Here is a 16,248-nt window from a genome sequence, read left to right as displayed (position 1 = left end):
CCTGCTAGATACTCCCTCAACCTCACAGATGCGTAGTGGGCTCAGAGGTAGTTCTACTGGCCAACCTGAATCTGATCCTGTCTGTGTGATTCCAAGGGCTATGATCTTTCTGCCACACCACCTTGCCCTCCTTTCCCAAGGTCTTCAAGAATAAAAGACACGGCCGGGCGCAGTGGCTCAAGCCTGTAATCCCAGCACTTTGGGAGGCCGAGACGGGCGGATCACAAGGTCAGGAGACCGAGACCATCCTGGCTAACACGATGAAACCCCGTCTCTACTAAAAAATACAAAAAAAAAAAAAAAAAAAAAAAAACTAGCCGGGCGAGGTGGCAGATGCCTGTAGTCCCAGCTACTCGGGAGGCTGAGGCAGGAAAATGGCGTAAACCCGGGAGGCGGAGGTTGCAGTGAGCCAAGATCTGGCCACTGCACTCCAGCCTGGGCGACAGAGCGAGACTCCATCTCAAAAAACAAAAAAACAAAAAAAAAAAAGAATAAAAGACACTGACGTCCATCCACCCACCTCCCTCCCCTCCCCTCCCCTGCTCCCCTCCGCTGTTTCCCTCCTCTCCCCTCCCTGGAACAGCATGGTGATAACCCATGCTTTCGCCCTTCTTCCTTACAGGTGGTGTGGGTGACAGCCACCTTCCCTTATATCATCCTTTCTGTCCTGCTGGTGAGGGGTGCCACCCTCCCTGGAGCCTGGAGGGGTGTTCTCTTCTACTTGAAACCCAACTGGCAGAAACTCCTAGAGACAGGGGTAAGATAATGAGGGAAATATCTGTACCTGTTTCATTTTACTAAACGAAGCTAGTCCTCCTCCACATAGGACAGTAGGGACAACTGAAATGTGGCTTTAGTGTGCAAGTCTGCCATGATACTTTAACCAAGAAATACAAGCAGTAAAGTACAGTTGAGGCCACTGGATGGGTTTATGCCTAAATGATAGAAAGAGAAATCACATTTGTTGGCACTTGATTTATGGCTATGCCTGGAATGAGCCTTAAAAGCTGGTTTTCTGCCTCTGCACTTAGCCACATGGAGGCAGGAGAGACGACCCTGTTGGTGCCAGGGTCAGCCTGTGTCTCCCCCTCACCCCATGCCCTTACCCCTGCTGTGTTCCAGGTGTGGATAGATGCAGCTGCTCAGATCTTCTTCTCTCTTGGTCCGGGCTTTGGGGTCCTGCTGGCTTTTGCTAGCTACAACAAGTTCAACAACAACTGCTACCAGTGAGTATCTGGGGTCCCCAAAGAAAGCTTGAAAGTGGCGTGAGTGAAAGCCAGTATGGAGGAAGGTGATGGGACCGACGGCCTCGAATATGGCCAGGCTTAGGCCTTGATGCCACTGCCCCTCAAGGGTACTGAAGGCCCCTGACCAGCTCACCCATGGCCAGAGCACTCATTGAGGCTGTGGCTTCACCCAGTCCGCTCAGAGGCTGAGAGGGGCCCCAGGCCCTTCGGTTTTGTCAGCGTTCCTGTATATAAAAATAGTAAGAGGCTGGGCGTGGTGGCTCACACCTGTAATCCCAGCACTTTGGGAGGCCAAGGCAGGCGGATCACCTGAGGTCGGGAGTTCCAGGCTAACCTGGCCAACATGGCGAAACCCTGTCTGTACTAAAAATACAAAGATTAGCCAGGCGTGGTGGTCCACACCTGTAATCCCAGCCACTTGGGAGGCTAAGGCACAAGAGGTTGCAGTGAGCCAAGATCGTGCCATTGCACTCCAACCTGAGTGACAGAGCAAGATTCCAGAAAGAAAGAAAGAAAGAGAGAGAGAGAAAGAAAGATTGCAAAGTAAGTTTACAAAAAGCTGCAACATACAATTACATAGTTAGATTTAACTAGTCAATGTGTTTAACAACAAAAATTATAATGTGATTATTTGTATTATGTATAAACAAAAAGTATGATGATCACGTTATTTTGACTGACACAAAATGCCATAATTTTTCTTTTCTTTTCTTTTCTTTTCTTTTTTTTGAGACAGAGTTTCTTGTTGCCCAGGCTGGAGTGCAATGGTGTGATCTCGGCTCACTGCAACCTCTGCCTCCCGGGTTCAAGTGATTCTCCTGCTTCAGCCTCCCAAGTAGCTGGGATTACAGGCATGCACCACCATGCCTGGCTAATTTTGTATTTTTAGTAGAGACGGGGTTTCTCCATGTTGGTCAGGCTGATCTCGAACTCCCAACCTCAGGTGATCCGCCCGCCTCAGCCTCCCAAAGTGCTGGGATTAGAGGCGTGAGCCACTGCACCCAGCCAAAATGCCATAATTTTTGCAACAAAATCTTATTTCAGAAATTTTAACAAAATAGGAAGTGTTACATCAATTATGGTTTTAAATATCACCCACTGGGCCAGGTGTGGTGGCTCACACCTGTAATCTTAGCACTTTGGGAGGCTGAGGCAGGAGGATCATTTGAGCCTAAGAGTTTGAGTCCAGCCTGGGTAACATGGCGAGACCCCATCTCTACAAAAAATTTAAAAATTAGCTGAGTGTGGTAGTGCATGCCTATGGTCCCAGCTATTCAGGAGGCTGAAGCAGGAGGATTGCTTGAGCCCAGGAGGTTAAGGCTGCAGTGAGCTGTGTTCATGCCACTGCACTGTAGCCTGTGCAACAGAGGGAGACCCGGTCTCAAAAATAAATAAATAAATGTCACCCATCATCTTTAGACTTAATTTTGATTGACCACAGATGGCAGCATCCAGCAATCTTCTTGTGCTATGCATAAGATAATTGTAGAACTGATTTTTTTTTAAAGGTAGGAGGGAAATTCACATATACCCTAAGCAATGTGGCCTTGCACTGGGACACCACCCTGCAGTTGTATGATGAGGCTGTCATTTAAAAGTGTGAGGGGCCGGGCGCGGTGGCTCAAGCCTGTAATCCCAGCACTTTGGGAGGCCGAGACGGGCGGATCACGAGGTCAGGAGATCGAGACCATCCTGGCTAACACGGTGAAACCCCGTCTCTACTAAAAAATACAAAAAAAAAACTAGCTGGGCGAAGTGGTGGGCGCCTGTAGTCCCAGCTACTCGGAGGCTGAGGCCGGAGAATGGCATAAACCCGGGAGGCGGAGCTTGCAGTGAGCTGAGAACCAGCCACTGCACTCCAGCCCGGGCGACAGAGCGAGACTCCGTCTCAAAAAAAAAAAAAAAAAAAAAAAAAAGTGTGAGAGTGGGAGTTTGAGACCAGCCTGGCCAACATGGGAAGACCCCGTCTCCACTAAAAATACAAAATTTAGCCAGGCATGGTGGCAGGCGCCTGTAATCCCAGCTACTTGGGAGGCTGAAGCAGGAGAATCACTTGAACCCTGGAGGCAGAGGGTACAGTGAGCCGAGATCGTGCTACCTGCACTCCAGCCTGGGCAATAAAGCAAGGCTTCGTCTCAAAAAAAAAGAAAAGAAAAAAAGTATGAGAGTATCTCTCTGGCTGAAAGTCTGTGACTTAGTTTGAAGATAATGTCAAAGTGTAAATCTGAGAATCTCACAAATGTGAGGCTCAGGCGCTGTCCTGGCCCCCACTCCAACCTGGGCCCTGCTCCAGAACAAGGCTGCTTTGAAATGGAGAGGTCTGCGCTGGCAGGATCACCTTTTAAAGCACCCCCCACTGCTCTTCTTCCTGCACCATGTGTGATGGTCATGGCAGTCGGAGCTGCAGGCTTCGGCAGCTGGGTTCTGGGAGAAGGGGAAGGGACTCCGGGACAGTCTTGAGGTTCCTTGAGTTCAGCCTGCTTGTCCTTGCTGTGGCCGGCCTGCCTAAGGCAGGGCAGGCACATAGACAGTTGCTCCTTAGAGCCCTGATCTTGGAACTGTCTCAGGCGGCCCCTTGGGGTTTCCCCTCCAGAGATGCCCTGGTGACCAGCGTGGTGAACTGCATGACGAGCTTCGTTTCGGGATTTGTCATCTTCACGGTGCTTGGTTACATGGCTGAGATGAGGAATGAAGATGTGTCTGAGGTGGCCAAAGATGCAGGTAGGACCTCAGGTTTTGTGCAGGTCCCTTGCTCCTACTGAGTTGCTTTACTGAGTTGAACCTTTATAAAGATCTAACTTTTGATTTATTTCTAAATGTTCCTGAAATTTTCCAAAGAAGGCTGGGCATGGTGGAGTTCAAGACCAGCCTGGGCAACATAGTGAGACCCTGCCTCTATAAAAAATAAATGAGCTGGGCATGGTAGTGCACACCTGTAGTCCCAGCTACTCAGGAGGCTGAGGTGGGAGGATTGCTTGAGCCTGGGAGGTCAAGGCCACAGTGAGCCATGATCACACCACTGTACTTCAGCCTGGGTGGCAGAATAAGACCCTGTTTCCAAAATAAAAACATTTTTTATTCAAAGATTTGAGAGAAGGTTGATGCCTTGGAGATCTTTGCATGTGTTCAGACCATGCAGGGACAGGGCAACTCCCTTGGCACCCAGTTCTGGGGCCTTCAAAATCTGTGGGCTTGAAATGTTGACTCTGATGATGGCTTTAAAACCAGTGTTTGCTTCCTGTGATGGTCTTGCGATGGCTCAAAGTCTAGTAAGCAAATAATCATTTATCTGTAGAACTGCGCCTTGCAGAAAAAGGAAATCTAGCCAATATGACCACTCTATTTTACTGTGAAGTTTTCGTGGAAAAAGAAAAAAGCGACAGAGGTAGAAAAAACAGATGATGGCATCTAGTGGGCAAGGTCCCAGGGCCTTCTTGCTAACAAGCTTGTATCTTTGGCCTGACTCTGTGCTTTGACCAACTCCATGCCCCAAACGAGGGCACCCCTAGCTAGCCCATGAGAGGCTGAAGACATGTCCCTCACACTATCAAAAGGGACTTCAAAATAGAAAGAGGTCTTTATTCCAAGGCCTCTGTGACTCTACAGAAATCAATTTAACATTTCCTACTGTTCTGGAGCTGAAGATATCAGAGGGGGCTAACTGCCATGGACTTCACAAATATCAGTCCTGGTCCTGAAAAATCCCACAGAATTGTTATACGGTGGAAACTCTTATTCTTGTGTGAAGCTTTGCCAGTCTCTGGGTCTTGGGTCTGTTACCCACCCCCAGGGTTCATGGAGGGCACACAGTTTTCAAGATGGAGGCCCCACCCTTCCTGCCTCCCAGGAACTGGGGTGACCAGGTCGGACGGAGTAGAGAGTGAGGAAGCACTTGGTGTGTGTCAAAACGTGATTCCCGCATAAGGTCTTGTGATGAGAATTGCAACTTGTTGTAGCTGAGTTTTCCTCTGTGACATCTTTGTAGGATAGGTCTTGTCAACCACCTCCTCCTCTCTCCCCTCTGTCTCAGGTCCCAGCCTCCTCTTCATCACATATGCAGAAGCGATAGCCAACATGCCAGCGTCCACTTTCTTTGCCATCATCTTCTTTCTGATGTTAATCACGCTGGGCTTGGACAGCACGGTGAGGACACGGGAAGGGGAAGTGGGCTGTGGGAGGGTGAAGAGGAGAGGAGGAGGACGCAGCTAGACTCAATTCCTTCCCATCCCTGGCCATCCCAGGCAGTGGTGGCTGCTCCCTTCTGGTGCCCCACACCCCCCACTGACTCCTCGGCATTTACCACCCTCTGGTACATTCGAGTCATTCATGGGATAATGTGGGTCAAGCGCCTGGCACAGGCCCAAGGCTCACATACATGAACTGTTATTGAGCAATGTCCCTTGGCCCAATTATGGCACTTACAGGCCAGGGCGAGGTCTCTCCTGGGTCTCTGCTTTGCCAAGCACTCAGTTCAGGGCCTGGAATTATTAGTGTGGAGTGAGTCTCAGCTTTGAGTTGGCCTTTCTGGTGCAAACAAAGTCTCCCCAAGAGACCTCATATATCGAAGTTCTGTCCATGTGTTCTATTTTGTTTCCTGGCTCTCCTTAGTGATGGGCTTTAAATGACAGTGTAAAACGGGGAAATACTCTTTGAGATGCTTTCATGGTCCAGTGAGTCGGGGAACTGGTGATAATCAGCTTGACCAGTCACTCAGCAACGTTGCCCCCTTACCCCTCCTCCCATTCACTGTTCTGAAGGCTGCAGCCTTGTCCCAAAGCCTCCACTGTGACTGCTTGCCTGTACCTCCCAGTTTGCAGGCTTGGAGGGGGTGATCACAGCTGTGCTGGATGAGTTCCCACACATCTGGGCCAAGCGCCGGGAGTGGTTTGTGCTCGCCGTGGTCATCACCTGCTTCTTTGGATCCCTGGTCACCCTGACTTTTGTGAGTACCACCCCCTCAGCTTTGAGTTGGCCTCCCCTAGGGCAACAGAACACTAAGGAAGCTGTTCCTCTCCTTCCATCTCACACGGCGCCCTGGCTTTGGGACCAAAAGAGGGGAGGTTGTTACTCCCATTAAAAAGTTTGTCATCAAGGAGAAAAAAAGTTGTTTCTTGCACATCTGCTTGTAGACTCTGTGCATAGTATCCACCGGCTCTCAGCATTTTACAGTAGATCCCACTAGATTTCAGGCTTCAAAAACTATCTGGAGAAAATTAGGATTTGCTTTTCCAGCCTATTTCCACTCTTTAGAGCTGCTTTCATGGGGATACTACCCTGACATTTTGCACATTGTGTGTGTCATGCCGCTTGGTCTCCTCCAGAATTTGCAATGGTAAAAAGGTCACACCCTCTCTAGAGATTTCTTTCTTTCTTTCTTTCTTTCTTTTTTTTTTTGGTAGCTGAAGTAAATACTCTGAAGCAGATTTTGCAGATGTGCATCTTTAAGCCCTGACCCTGATGGCCCTGGAGTGGGGGTCACAGGGACTGAGTGGAACCCCAGTGAGTCATGATTTAGGACAGAAGGCAAAACTGTGACCAAGGCCCTTAATGTGTCTGGTGTCCTGGGTCCTTCTGGATTCAGTTTTTAGAGGCAGGGATTCTCCAGGGTCCTGTCCACAGCAGGTGTTCAATAAGTTGAAGAAAGTTTAAAATAGAACCCAAGGTCCTTTGGAGTTTGTCTCTTAAAGTTTAGTGGGGAGAGGAAAGAAGAATGAACTACACAGGATGGGGGAAGAGGCGTCTGAGTGGGTAAAACCTGCCCACACTGCAGAGGCCTGTCCAAGAGCAGTTTCTTTTTTCTTTTCTTTTTCTTTTTTTTATTTTTTTAGATGGAGTCTTGCTCTGTCCCCCAGGCTGGAGTTCAGTGGTGCTATCTCAGCTCACTGCAACCTCCGCCTCTTGTGTTTAAGCAACTCTCCTGCCTCAGCCTCCTGAGTAGCTGGGATTACAGGTGCCCGCCACCACGCCCAGCTAATTTTTTGTATTTTTGGTAGAGATGGGATTTCACCATGTTGGCCAGGATGGTCTCGAACTCCTGACCTCAGGTGATCCGCCCGCCTCTGCCTCCCAAAGTGCTGGGATGACAGACATGAGCCACCGCACCCGGCCTAAGAGGCAGTTTCTGGGGTACTCACGTTCAGTCCCAGGTGGGATTTTTCCAGAATGATTCTAAGTGAGGAAGCCCCTGCAGGTCTCTGTAGTTGGAAGGGGTGGCACCTCAGAGGGCCCTCACCCAGGCTCTGCTCTCCCCTCCAGGGAGGGGCCTACGTGGTGAAGCTGCTGGAGGAGTACGCCACGGGGCCTGCAGTGCTCACTGTCGCGCTGATCGAGGCAGTCGCTGTGTCTTGGTTCTATGGTAAGACGCTTCCTTCAGCCAGCTGGGTCCCTTCTACACCATCAGCTGGCACAATGGCAAAGGGCTGATTTCACCAAAAAAGGCAGTGAAGGGCAGTTTACAAGATGTGACCTCCCGATGATGGGTCTGTAAGAGTCTCGGCCAGGCGTGGTGGCTCACGCCTGTAATCCCAGCACTTTGGGAGGTTGAGGCAGGTGGATCACCTGAGATCAGGAGTTCGAGACCAGCCTGGCCAACATGGTGAAACTCCATCTCTACCAAAAATACAAAACAAACAAAAAATTTAGCCGGGCATGATGGTGCATGCCTATAATCTCAGTTACTTGGGAGACTGAGGCAGGAGAATTGTTTGAACCTGGGAGGCAGAGGTTGCAATGAGCCAAGATCACGCCACTGCACTCTAGTCTAGACAACAGAGAGTCTGTCTCAAACAAAAACCCCAAAAACAGACAAAAGCAAACCACTTTTGCATGTTATTTGTTATACATATTATCAAGGAGGGGACACACATTTTGGGTTGCACACAGGCCCATTTTTTTTTTTTTAAAGAAGAAATCTTCCTACCTCCTTGGCAATTCAGAGGACCAAGTGTGTGAATCTCCATAGACCTGCCCTAGGAACTGCTGGGACCTTTCGGGGAAGCAACCACAGAGCACCGTCCCCTTCTCAATTTCTCACTCTTCTTTGGGAGTTTTCAGTTCTCACTTCCACACCAGTGACTTTTTATAGAAGAACCTTGATTTTGATCTGGCATATGAATGGGCAATATTGTGGTTAAAAATTTCTCTTGAAAGTTTCCAGTGTCATGGTCAAAGCCAGTGTCTGTCAGATGGATTCACCATTCCTGGACAAAATTCAACTTTTTTTACAATAACAATGAAATCAGATACACACTCAGCTCTCAGGAAGGCAGTGCGGCACCAAGAAGGGGATGTGCGTCTCTTCCCAGATGCCCATCCATCCTCCCATATGTCCACCCATCCTTCCAGATGCACATCCGTCCTCCCACCCTATGTAGAAAGAGTCTTGCTTGCTATAAAAATGCAGTTTTGTGACAAGGCCCCCAGTCCCACTTTCGGACCAGATTGTTGTTGCTGCACTCCTCCTAGAGAGAAATTCCAGAGCTACTCTGTGTGTCCAGGGTAGGAATTCTGGCTTGTCATTTCCCCTTGTCATTCCCAGTGCTGATTCTGTGACTCTGACTCTCTCAGAGAATAAGGGCACAGCAGCACAGCCCGTGCCCTTTCTCAGCCTCTGCCTCTCTTCCCCTTGGGCGGTTCCAGGCATCACTCAGTTCTGCAGGGACGTGAAGGAAATGCTCGGCTTCAGCCCAGGCTGGTTCTGGAGGATCTGCTGGGTGGCCATCAGCCCTCTGTTTCTCCTGGTGAGTTGTGATTTCCCTTTTCCTCCTTGCCCTGGCGAAAGACTTGCCCCCAGACACATAAAAAATGAATTGTAATGGCTGGGTGCGGTGGCTCATCCTGTAATCCCAACACTTTGGGAGTCTGAAGCAGGCAGCCAACATGGCAAAACCCCACCTCTACTAAAAAAAATACAAAAATTAGCCTGGTATGGTGATGGGCATCTGTAATCCCAGCTACTCAGGAGGCTGAGGCAGGAGAATCACTTGAACCCAGGAGGCGGAGGTTGCAGTGAGTCAAGATCTCACCACTGCACTCCAGCCTGGGTGACAAAGCGACACTCTATCTTAGAAAATAAATAGGGGCCGGGTACGGTGACTCAAGCCTGTAATCCCAGCACTTTGGGAGATCGAGACCATCCTGACTAATACGGTGAAACCCCGTCTCTACATACAAAAAACTAGCCGGGCGAGTTGGTGGGCGCCTGTAGTCCCAGCTAATCGGGAGGCTGAGGCAGGAGAATGGCGTAAACCCGGGAGGCGGAGCTTGCAGTGAGCTGAGATCAGGCCATTGCACTCCCGCCTGGGCGACAGAGCAAGACTCCGTCTCAAAAAAAAAAAAAAAAAAAGAAAGAAAGAAAGAAAATAAATAAATAAATAAATAGTATTGAAGAATAACATATACATAAAAGTATTAATATACATATCATAAGTGTATATCTCAAAGAAATGTTATAAATTGAGCACACCTGTGTAGCCAAAACCATACCAGGAGACAAAAACATGACCAGCACTTCAGAAGCCCCTCTTGTGCCCCCTCCCAGCCACTATGCCCACCATGGTTCCCCACCCTTCTGATTCCTAACACCATGGAGTAGTCTGGGCTTCAGTCACTCTGGCGCATCACACCTCTGCTCAGTTTCAGCATTTATGGAGCGCTAAATGCCAGGCAAGACTTCAGGCTCAACTTACACTCACTGTTCTATAAATCCTCCCGATAGTTCTATGAAGTGGTTATAGTTCTGGCACTCCCATTTTACATTTAAGGAGATTGAGGCCAGGTGCAGTGGCTCACGCCTGTAATCCCAGCACTTTGGGAGGCTGAGGTGGGTGGATCACCTGAGGTCAGGAGTTCAAGACCAGCCTGGCCAACATGGTGAAACCCCGTCTCTACTAAAAATACAAAAATTAACTGGGCGTGGTATTGGGTGCTACTCAGGAGGCTGAGGCAGGAGAATTGTTTGAATCTGGGAGGCAGAGGTTGTAGTGAGCTGAGATCACGCCAGTCTGGGTGACAGAGCAAGACTCTGTTTAAAAAAAAAGAAAGAAAAGAAAAAGAAAAAAGAAAGGAGATTGAGGCTTACCAATGTAAAGTGAAGGGTCCTAAGTCACACAGCAAAAAGAACTGTTCAAGACCAGGGAAGGATCTGCTGTGCTCTACATGGGGGCCCTGGATGCGGTACTAGTACTTGTGTGTTTACAATTTTGTATGCATCTTCTTTAAGATGACACAAAGCTCTCTAAGCAAAAATCCACGTCAAAAGTAGAATCCATGTATTACCAAAGGACCTGGGTGAGATAGTTGAGTCCCAAGGGTTGTCCATGTGTTGAGATGTGTTCAATATTGACTTCGTCCTTGGTTCACGTGCCCCTGTCCAAGATGGATAACAGCCTGCTGGCCTCCCAAGAGTGTGCTGAGGTAGCCTGGGGTAAACTGATGTCATGCACACCAGCAGGCACTATTCTTCAGTTCTTTCATTTATCTGGAACTTTCTTTTTGTTTTTGTTTTGTCTTTTAGAGCCAGAAATGTTGTTAGATTGTTCTTCAGTCCACCTCCAGCTTTTTAGGAGTATGTAGGCTATCCCATGTTGTTTTATGACATCTCTTTGGCATCCAGCTGTTCTGTGTCCCCTTTCAAAACAGCTGGGTGCAGTGGTTCACACCTGTAATCCCAGCATTTGGGGAGGCCGAGGCAGGTGGATGCCTTGAGGTCAGGAGTTCAAGACCAGCCTGGGCAACATGGCAAAACCCTGTCTCTACTAAAAATACAAAAATTAGCAGGGCCTGAGCAAGAATCGGTCTTAAAAAAAAAAAAAAAAAACCGAAACGAAAACAGCCCTTTTTGTATTCTGTGTTTTGGCTTTCCTGGGGTAGCCCTTTATTTTTTGTATTTCTTTTGTACCCACACACCTTGACATTAACCTATCTATGATGGACAACATGCTTGTTCTTGCCTTTGTGACACTGCATGTGTCTCTCTGTACCCCAGAATTCCTCCTGGACTTCCTTTCCCCGGACCCTCGAGGTTTCCAAAATCAAAGCCAATGTTTGCACCAAGCAGCACATGTTCCCAGGGTACAGTGACTCTGGTGCAAGCTCTGGGCCCCTGAGATGTTGGCCTGGGAGCTCATTATGACCTTATCAGCTTCCTGATGCTTTTAGGCACATTTAAAATGCATGTGTTTTTAAATCCAGAAGTTTTAGTTGTTTTCAGTGAGAGGGTTGTTGGAAGTCGCCTAGCCCATCCTACCAGAAGCAGAAGCCCTGACATAAATGGGTTATTAATTTATATTATTACCAGTACTTCTCAGTAATCTACTTAAACATTTTTATTTGTTTTTCAAAGGAAGAAGAGTCATTGGATTAATTCCTTGAGGGCAGAAAGATTGTTTGTTTGTTTGTGTGTTTACTTCCATATTTATTCCCCCCACAGTGAGGAAATGATGTCTAGGGAGACGTGAAGGCAAGTAAAACATTCACTGTGGGCATAAAATTTAAGAAGGCACCAAAGAGCTCAGTACTCATGATGAATATTATTTTAATGCAATATTTTTAAAAAATACAAATTAATTCAAAAAGATCCATGATTAACAAAATATCAACATTTTCAATAAACACAGGGGCCAGCCCTGTACTTGTACGTCTTACCTCACTCGCTTTACCCTAATCTGGCCCTGTTAGATCCTGTCTTTTAAAAAATTGTAATAAAATATTATTTATTTTGATTTTGGCTCCCGCTTAAATGTTGTGCCTGAGGTGAGTGCCTCCATGTGCTCTGGGACTTGAGTCTGTTCATTGCTGTCAATTTCTGGCTGTCAGACTGGGTAAACTCGTGGTACACAGTCATTGAGTTTCTTTGCCCAGTAAAACCCACGTGCAGCTTTGGATGTGGGCGCATTACTCACAATTCCCATGATGTTTGCCATACTCACCCCCTCTACAGCCAAGTGCCCTAGTGCCTAATTGAGAGACGCACATCTGTCTTCCACTTCTGCGTTTACTTAACAGGTCCCCTGCTTTGGGCTTCTTAAGGCTGCTTTACATAAACAACAAGTAGCTTACTAAAAATATTCCTTTTCACTGCAGCCAAGTTGAAAGAAAGAAAATATTGTTCATGAGTAGAAGCCAGGATGTGTGAGGGGGTTTCTGAAGTAGCACTTGCCCCAACCGGAGGTCGAGCCCCTGACGACTGAGTGGGATTCCATACACCTGACATTAGGAGACAATTGGCTGGGATGGCTCCTAACCACATCCTGTTTCCCTGTTCCCAATCTTCCTCCGTAGCGGGCTCTGGGGATGAGGAAAGTGGGTTAGGAGGAAGGTTTGCAATTGACCAGGCTCCTGTTTTGAAGGCTTCCTCCTAGACTTAAGATAGCGCGCCAGCCGGGCCCCTGCCCTGACCGCGAACGCTCAAGGCTGCCGCAGGTTTCTCCTCACGCCGCGGGCCCCCTCCCCTTCCCCGGGCGTCCCTGAGCGCCCCTGCGGGCCCGACGAGGGGCGACTGGCAGGGCGGGGAGTGTGACCCACCCTCGGTGAGAAAGTCTTCTCTAGCGATCTGAGAGGTGTGCCTTGGGGTACCGGATCCCCCGGCCTGCCGCCTCTCTCTCTCTGCGTGTTTGTGGTAGCGCTGCCGTAGCGACTCGCTTGCGGGGAGCCCTCCTCCTCCGCTTCACCCCTCGACGGGGTTGAGGTAGGGAGAGCGAGGGTTCCGCCGGCCCCCGCGGTGGGGGCCGAGCGCGTGGCTCGTCGCCTACTGTGGCCCGCGCCTCCCCCCTTCTGAGTTGGGGGAGGATCCCGCCGGGCCGGGCCCGACGTCCTAGCGGCTGGGAGGCTGCCGCGAGCGGTGGGTGCGCGCAGCGTTCCGCTGCGAGCCGGCTCTCCGCCCGCTCCCGTGCCGAGCCGCGGCCGGTGCCGATGACCGCGTGTGCGTGGCGCCGGGGTTGGGCCGCCTGGTCCCTTGGGGGAAGTGAGCGTCAGAGGATGGATGTGTGTTTAGCAATTTCCCATTTTATTACCTGCAGACAGAGAAAAAAAAGATATAAATAGATGTTTAACCACATAAATAATTTACATTACTGTCTTCTTTATGACTATGAAATAATAAAATACAATTAAATCAAGAGCAATAACGATTTCGGCCCAGTGGTTACTAAGCAAAATCTGGAAACCAATGAAATAAGAAAACTCATAAACCGGGTGTTGGGAGCACACTGTGAAATTTTTCTTGGTCAAAATTCTCACAGTATGTTCAAGTGCAAGGTGTATTAAGCTGCTTTTTTTCCTTCCATAATTCCTTTCACGATGAGGACCTGTGGCAGGCAGTCATTCATTGCTGAGATCCCTAGAGCAGAGCTATCTTTCTTGAAATCCCAGCCGATGAAGCTTAATGCAGAAGGCAGAGAGCTCAAGAAAATGAGAGAAGGAGCACACCCCCCGGAGCCTGAGTCCTCTCTGGGTCTTGAGAACCTTCTTATCTTTCCTGGACATCAGGCACCTTCTGTCTGACCAAAAACAACCACAGCCAGAAACGCAAGGCAATGAAAACAAAGCAGAGGAAGCCCGGAGTCTGGCGGGGGCTGCAGAGAGGTCACCCAGTTTATTCGTCTGCCTTCTGGCAAGACAAGGCCCAAATCACTCTCAAGGTTGCCAGTCTCTTCACCTGGGCAGAGGCCCGTCCTGAAGCGGGAGCTGCAGGCACCCCGACTGTAGGGGCAGCTGTAGGGCTACTGCAACATCCCCTTATAGGAAGTGAGGGCTGGGGAGGAAAATCAGGGAAAGCACCTGGCTGGTTTAGTCTTGCAGCTTGGGTACAGAAGCTGGTAATTCTGTGTGTCAAGAGTTCAATCCAGGATATATCACATCTCGGGAATTTCCTGAAAGTATCTTAGCTTTAGCATTTGGTGTTTGTGGTATCTGAAATGTCTCTATCTGCGTGGATATTGTTAAGGTTTTTAATGTTTCTTGGAATTTCTGTTTTAGTTCATCATTTGCAGTTTTCTGATGAGCCCGCCACAGCTACGACTTTTCCAATATAATTATCCCCACTGGAGTATCATCTTGGGTTACTGCATAGGAACCTCATCTTTCGTCTGCATCCCCACATATATAGCTTATCGGCTGATCAGCACTCCAGGGACATTTAAGGAGGTACGTGCTAGTTAGTGTGTATATGTGTGTGTTCAGCCTGCTAATTGTTTTGGGAGAAAAGGATTCTCTTGTTATGCTCTATTCAAAATGAGATTCACCAGGAGGCACGCAACCCTATATATGTATGTACCTGCGCCATAGCAAAGACCTCTCATGGCTGTCACTGTCATCTTAGGGCATCTCCCAAAGCCTCAAGTGCAAGGGTAAAAGAGTGAGCTGATCATTTGGGTGCACCAGAGCATTCAGCTTGGGCTATGCATAGGTTTTCAAACTTGTCAGGCAATTCCCCTGCCTCCTGCTTGCCACTGGCCATGGACATCAGATCTGTGATGTCTGGAGCAATACACAAATCTTAAGTGGCGATTGTGGTGGGAAATGTCCATGGTGACTTTTCTAACAGCAGTGTGACAAGTACTATTTTGAAAATCATCACAAAATAAGGATGTTGCAACAATATCATAGTTTTAGCTCAAAATTGTTAGCTATCTAACAATAGCATAATTTTAGCTCAAATCATTGGAGTAAAAATGTTTTGCCAGGATAGCAAGATTCATTTCAGTAATGAATGCACTGTAGAAACCTTAATAACAGTTCCTTACAATTTGTATGAGTGCCATTTTCAAAGCATCTGCATGTCGATTATCCTATTCTGTTATCAAAGTACCTTGGGAGGTAAACAAGCAGGCATTATTAACAGACAAGGACACGGAGGTGGGGAATAATCCTCTCGAAGTTTCCTTATTTCTGGACGGGCATGGTGGCTCACACCTGTAATCCCAGTATTTTAGGAGGCCAAGGTGGGAAGATCACTTAAGGTCAGGAGTTCAAGACCAGCCTGGCCAACATGGTGAAACCCTGTCTCTACTAAAGTTACAAAAATTAGCTGGGCATGGTGGCACTGACCTGTAGTCCCAGCTACTCAGCATAATCTATAATAGCCTGAGACCAGGGGTGGGCTAATTTGAGATCTTACAGCAAAATTTAGACATGAGACCATCACAGTAGTCATCCCAAGACATTTCATAAGAAATGAGAAGCAAGAGGACATAGGCAATTAAACATCAGCTCTTTCTTTTCTTTCAGACAAGGTCTCACTCTACCCCAGGCTGGAATGCAGTAGTATAATCATGGCTTACTGCGGCCTCAAACTCCTGGGCGCAGGGGATCCTTTCACCTCAGCCTCCTGAGTAGCTGGGACTACAGGCGCCTGGCCAATTTTTAAAATTTTTAATGGAAACAAGGTCTCACTATGTTGCCCAGGCTGGTCTCAAACTCCTGAGCTTAATCCTCCTGCCTCGGCTTCCCAAAGTGCTGGGATTGCCGGCATGAGCCACTGCACCCGGCCAAACATCAGCCCTTTCTGAGAACAATTGGGTTCATTTCTTTTTCGAAATAGGAAAACTGAATTCTGGGTGAACAGAACTCTGAGCTCTGTAGTTACTTATTTCCTAGAGCCAAACCAGCCCTCTCGTGACTGCACTCCCTGCAAAGAGCCTTGGGCCCCGTGCTGCTTCCTGCACACTCTCCTACCCAGAGCCACTGAACGCATTCCTTCCGGTGGTCCGTCATGGCAGTTGTGATGATCTATGAGCTCTCTTGCTTCAAATCCAGAGGCTGAGGTTGGAAGTGGGAACCGTGTTAGGTTAGTAAATGTCAGTATTCTTCAGTCACAGGCTACACCTCAGATCCTGGCCATCTTTCTCACAAATTCCCCCAGTTGGTCACAAGGGAATGCCACCCAAAAGTGTGTCACTAACAGAGCTCAGATCTGTTAGCAGTAGAGGTAACGCTAATTGTAGGTAGTGCGGTGTTCCTGAGGGACCACCAGACGGGGAGCAGTGGGTTACCCGGAAGCAGT

General features: G+C 48.5%; 1 protein-coding gene across 4 annotated transcripts in view; it reads left to right on the top strand.

Moving 5' to 3' along the window:
• SLC6A4 (solute carrier family 6 member 4) overlaps positions 1-16,248 on the top strand; it is a 41,025-nt gene that overhangs the window by 19,668 nt on the left and 5,109 nt on the right. For 3 of the 4 annotated variants that reach the window (XM_010367952.2, XM_030924181.1, XM_010367954.2), the window contains 8 exons: positions 623-757; positions 1,123-1,226; positions 3,841-3,968; positions 5,278-5,390; positions 6,058-6,189; positions 7,503-7,602; positions 8,886-8,986; positions 14,223-14,390. In XM_010367952.2, coding sequence (XP_010366254.1) covers positions 623-757; positions 1,123-1,226; positions 3,841-3,968; positions 5,278-5,390; positions 6,058-6,189; positions 7,503-7,602; positions 8,886-8,986; positions 14,223-14,390 — 981 coding nt within the window. Of the gene's footprint in view, positions 1-622; positions 758-1,122; positions 1,227-3,840; positions 3,969-5,277; positions 5,391-6,057; positions 6,190-7,502; positions 7,603-8,885; positions 8,987-11,589; positions 11,884-14,222; positions 14,391-16,248 lie in introns of those variants that run through there. The other variant, XM_010367955.2, reaches the window with a different exon arrangement.

Source organism: Rhinopithecus roxellana, chromosome 19, assembly GCF_007565055.1.
Source record: "Rhinopithecus roxellana isolate Shanxi Qingling chromosome 19, ASM756505v1, whole genome shotgun sequence".
In the NCBI taxonomy this organism is placed as follows: Eukaryota; Metazoa; Chordata; class Mammalia; order Primates; family Cercopithecidae; genus Rhinopithecus; species Rhinopithecus roxellana.
The sequence above is the reverse complement of the archived record's forward strand: the minus strand, read 5'-3'. Positions and strand labels throughout refer to the sequence as shown.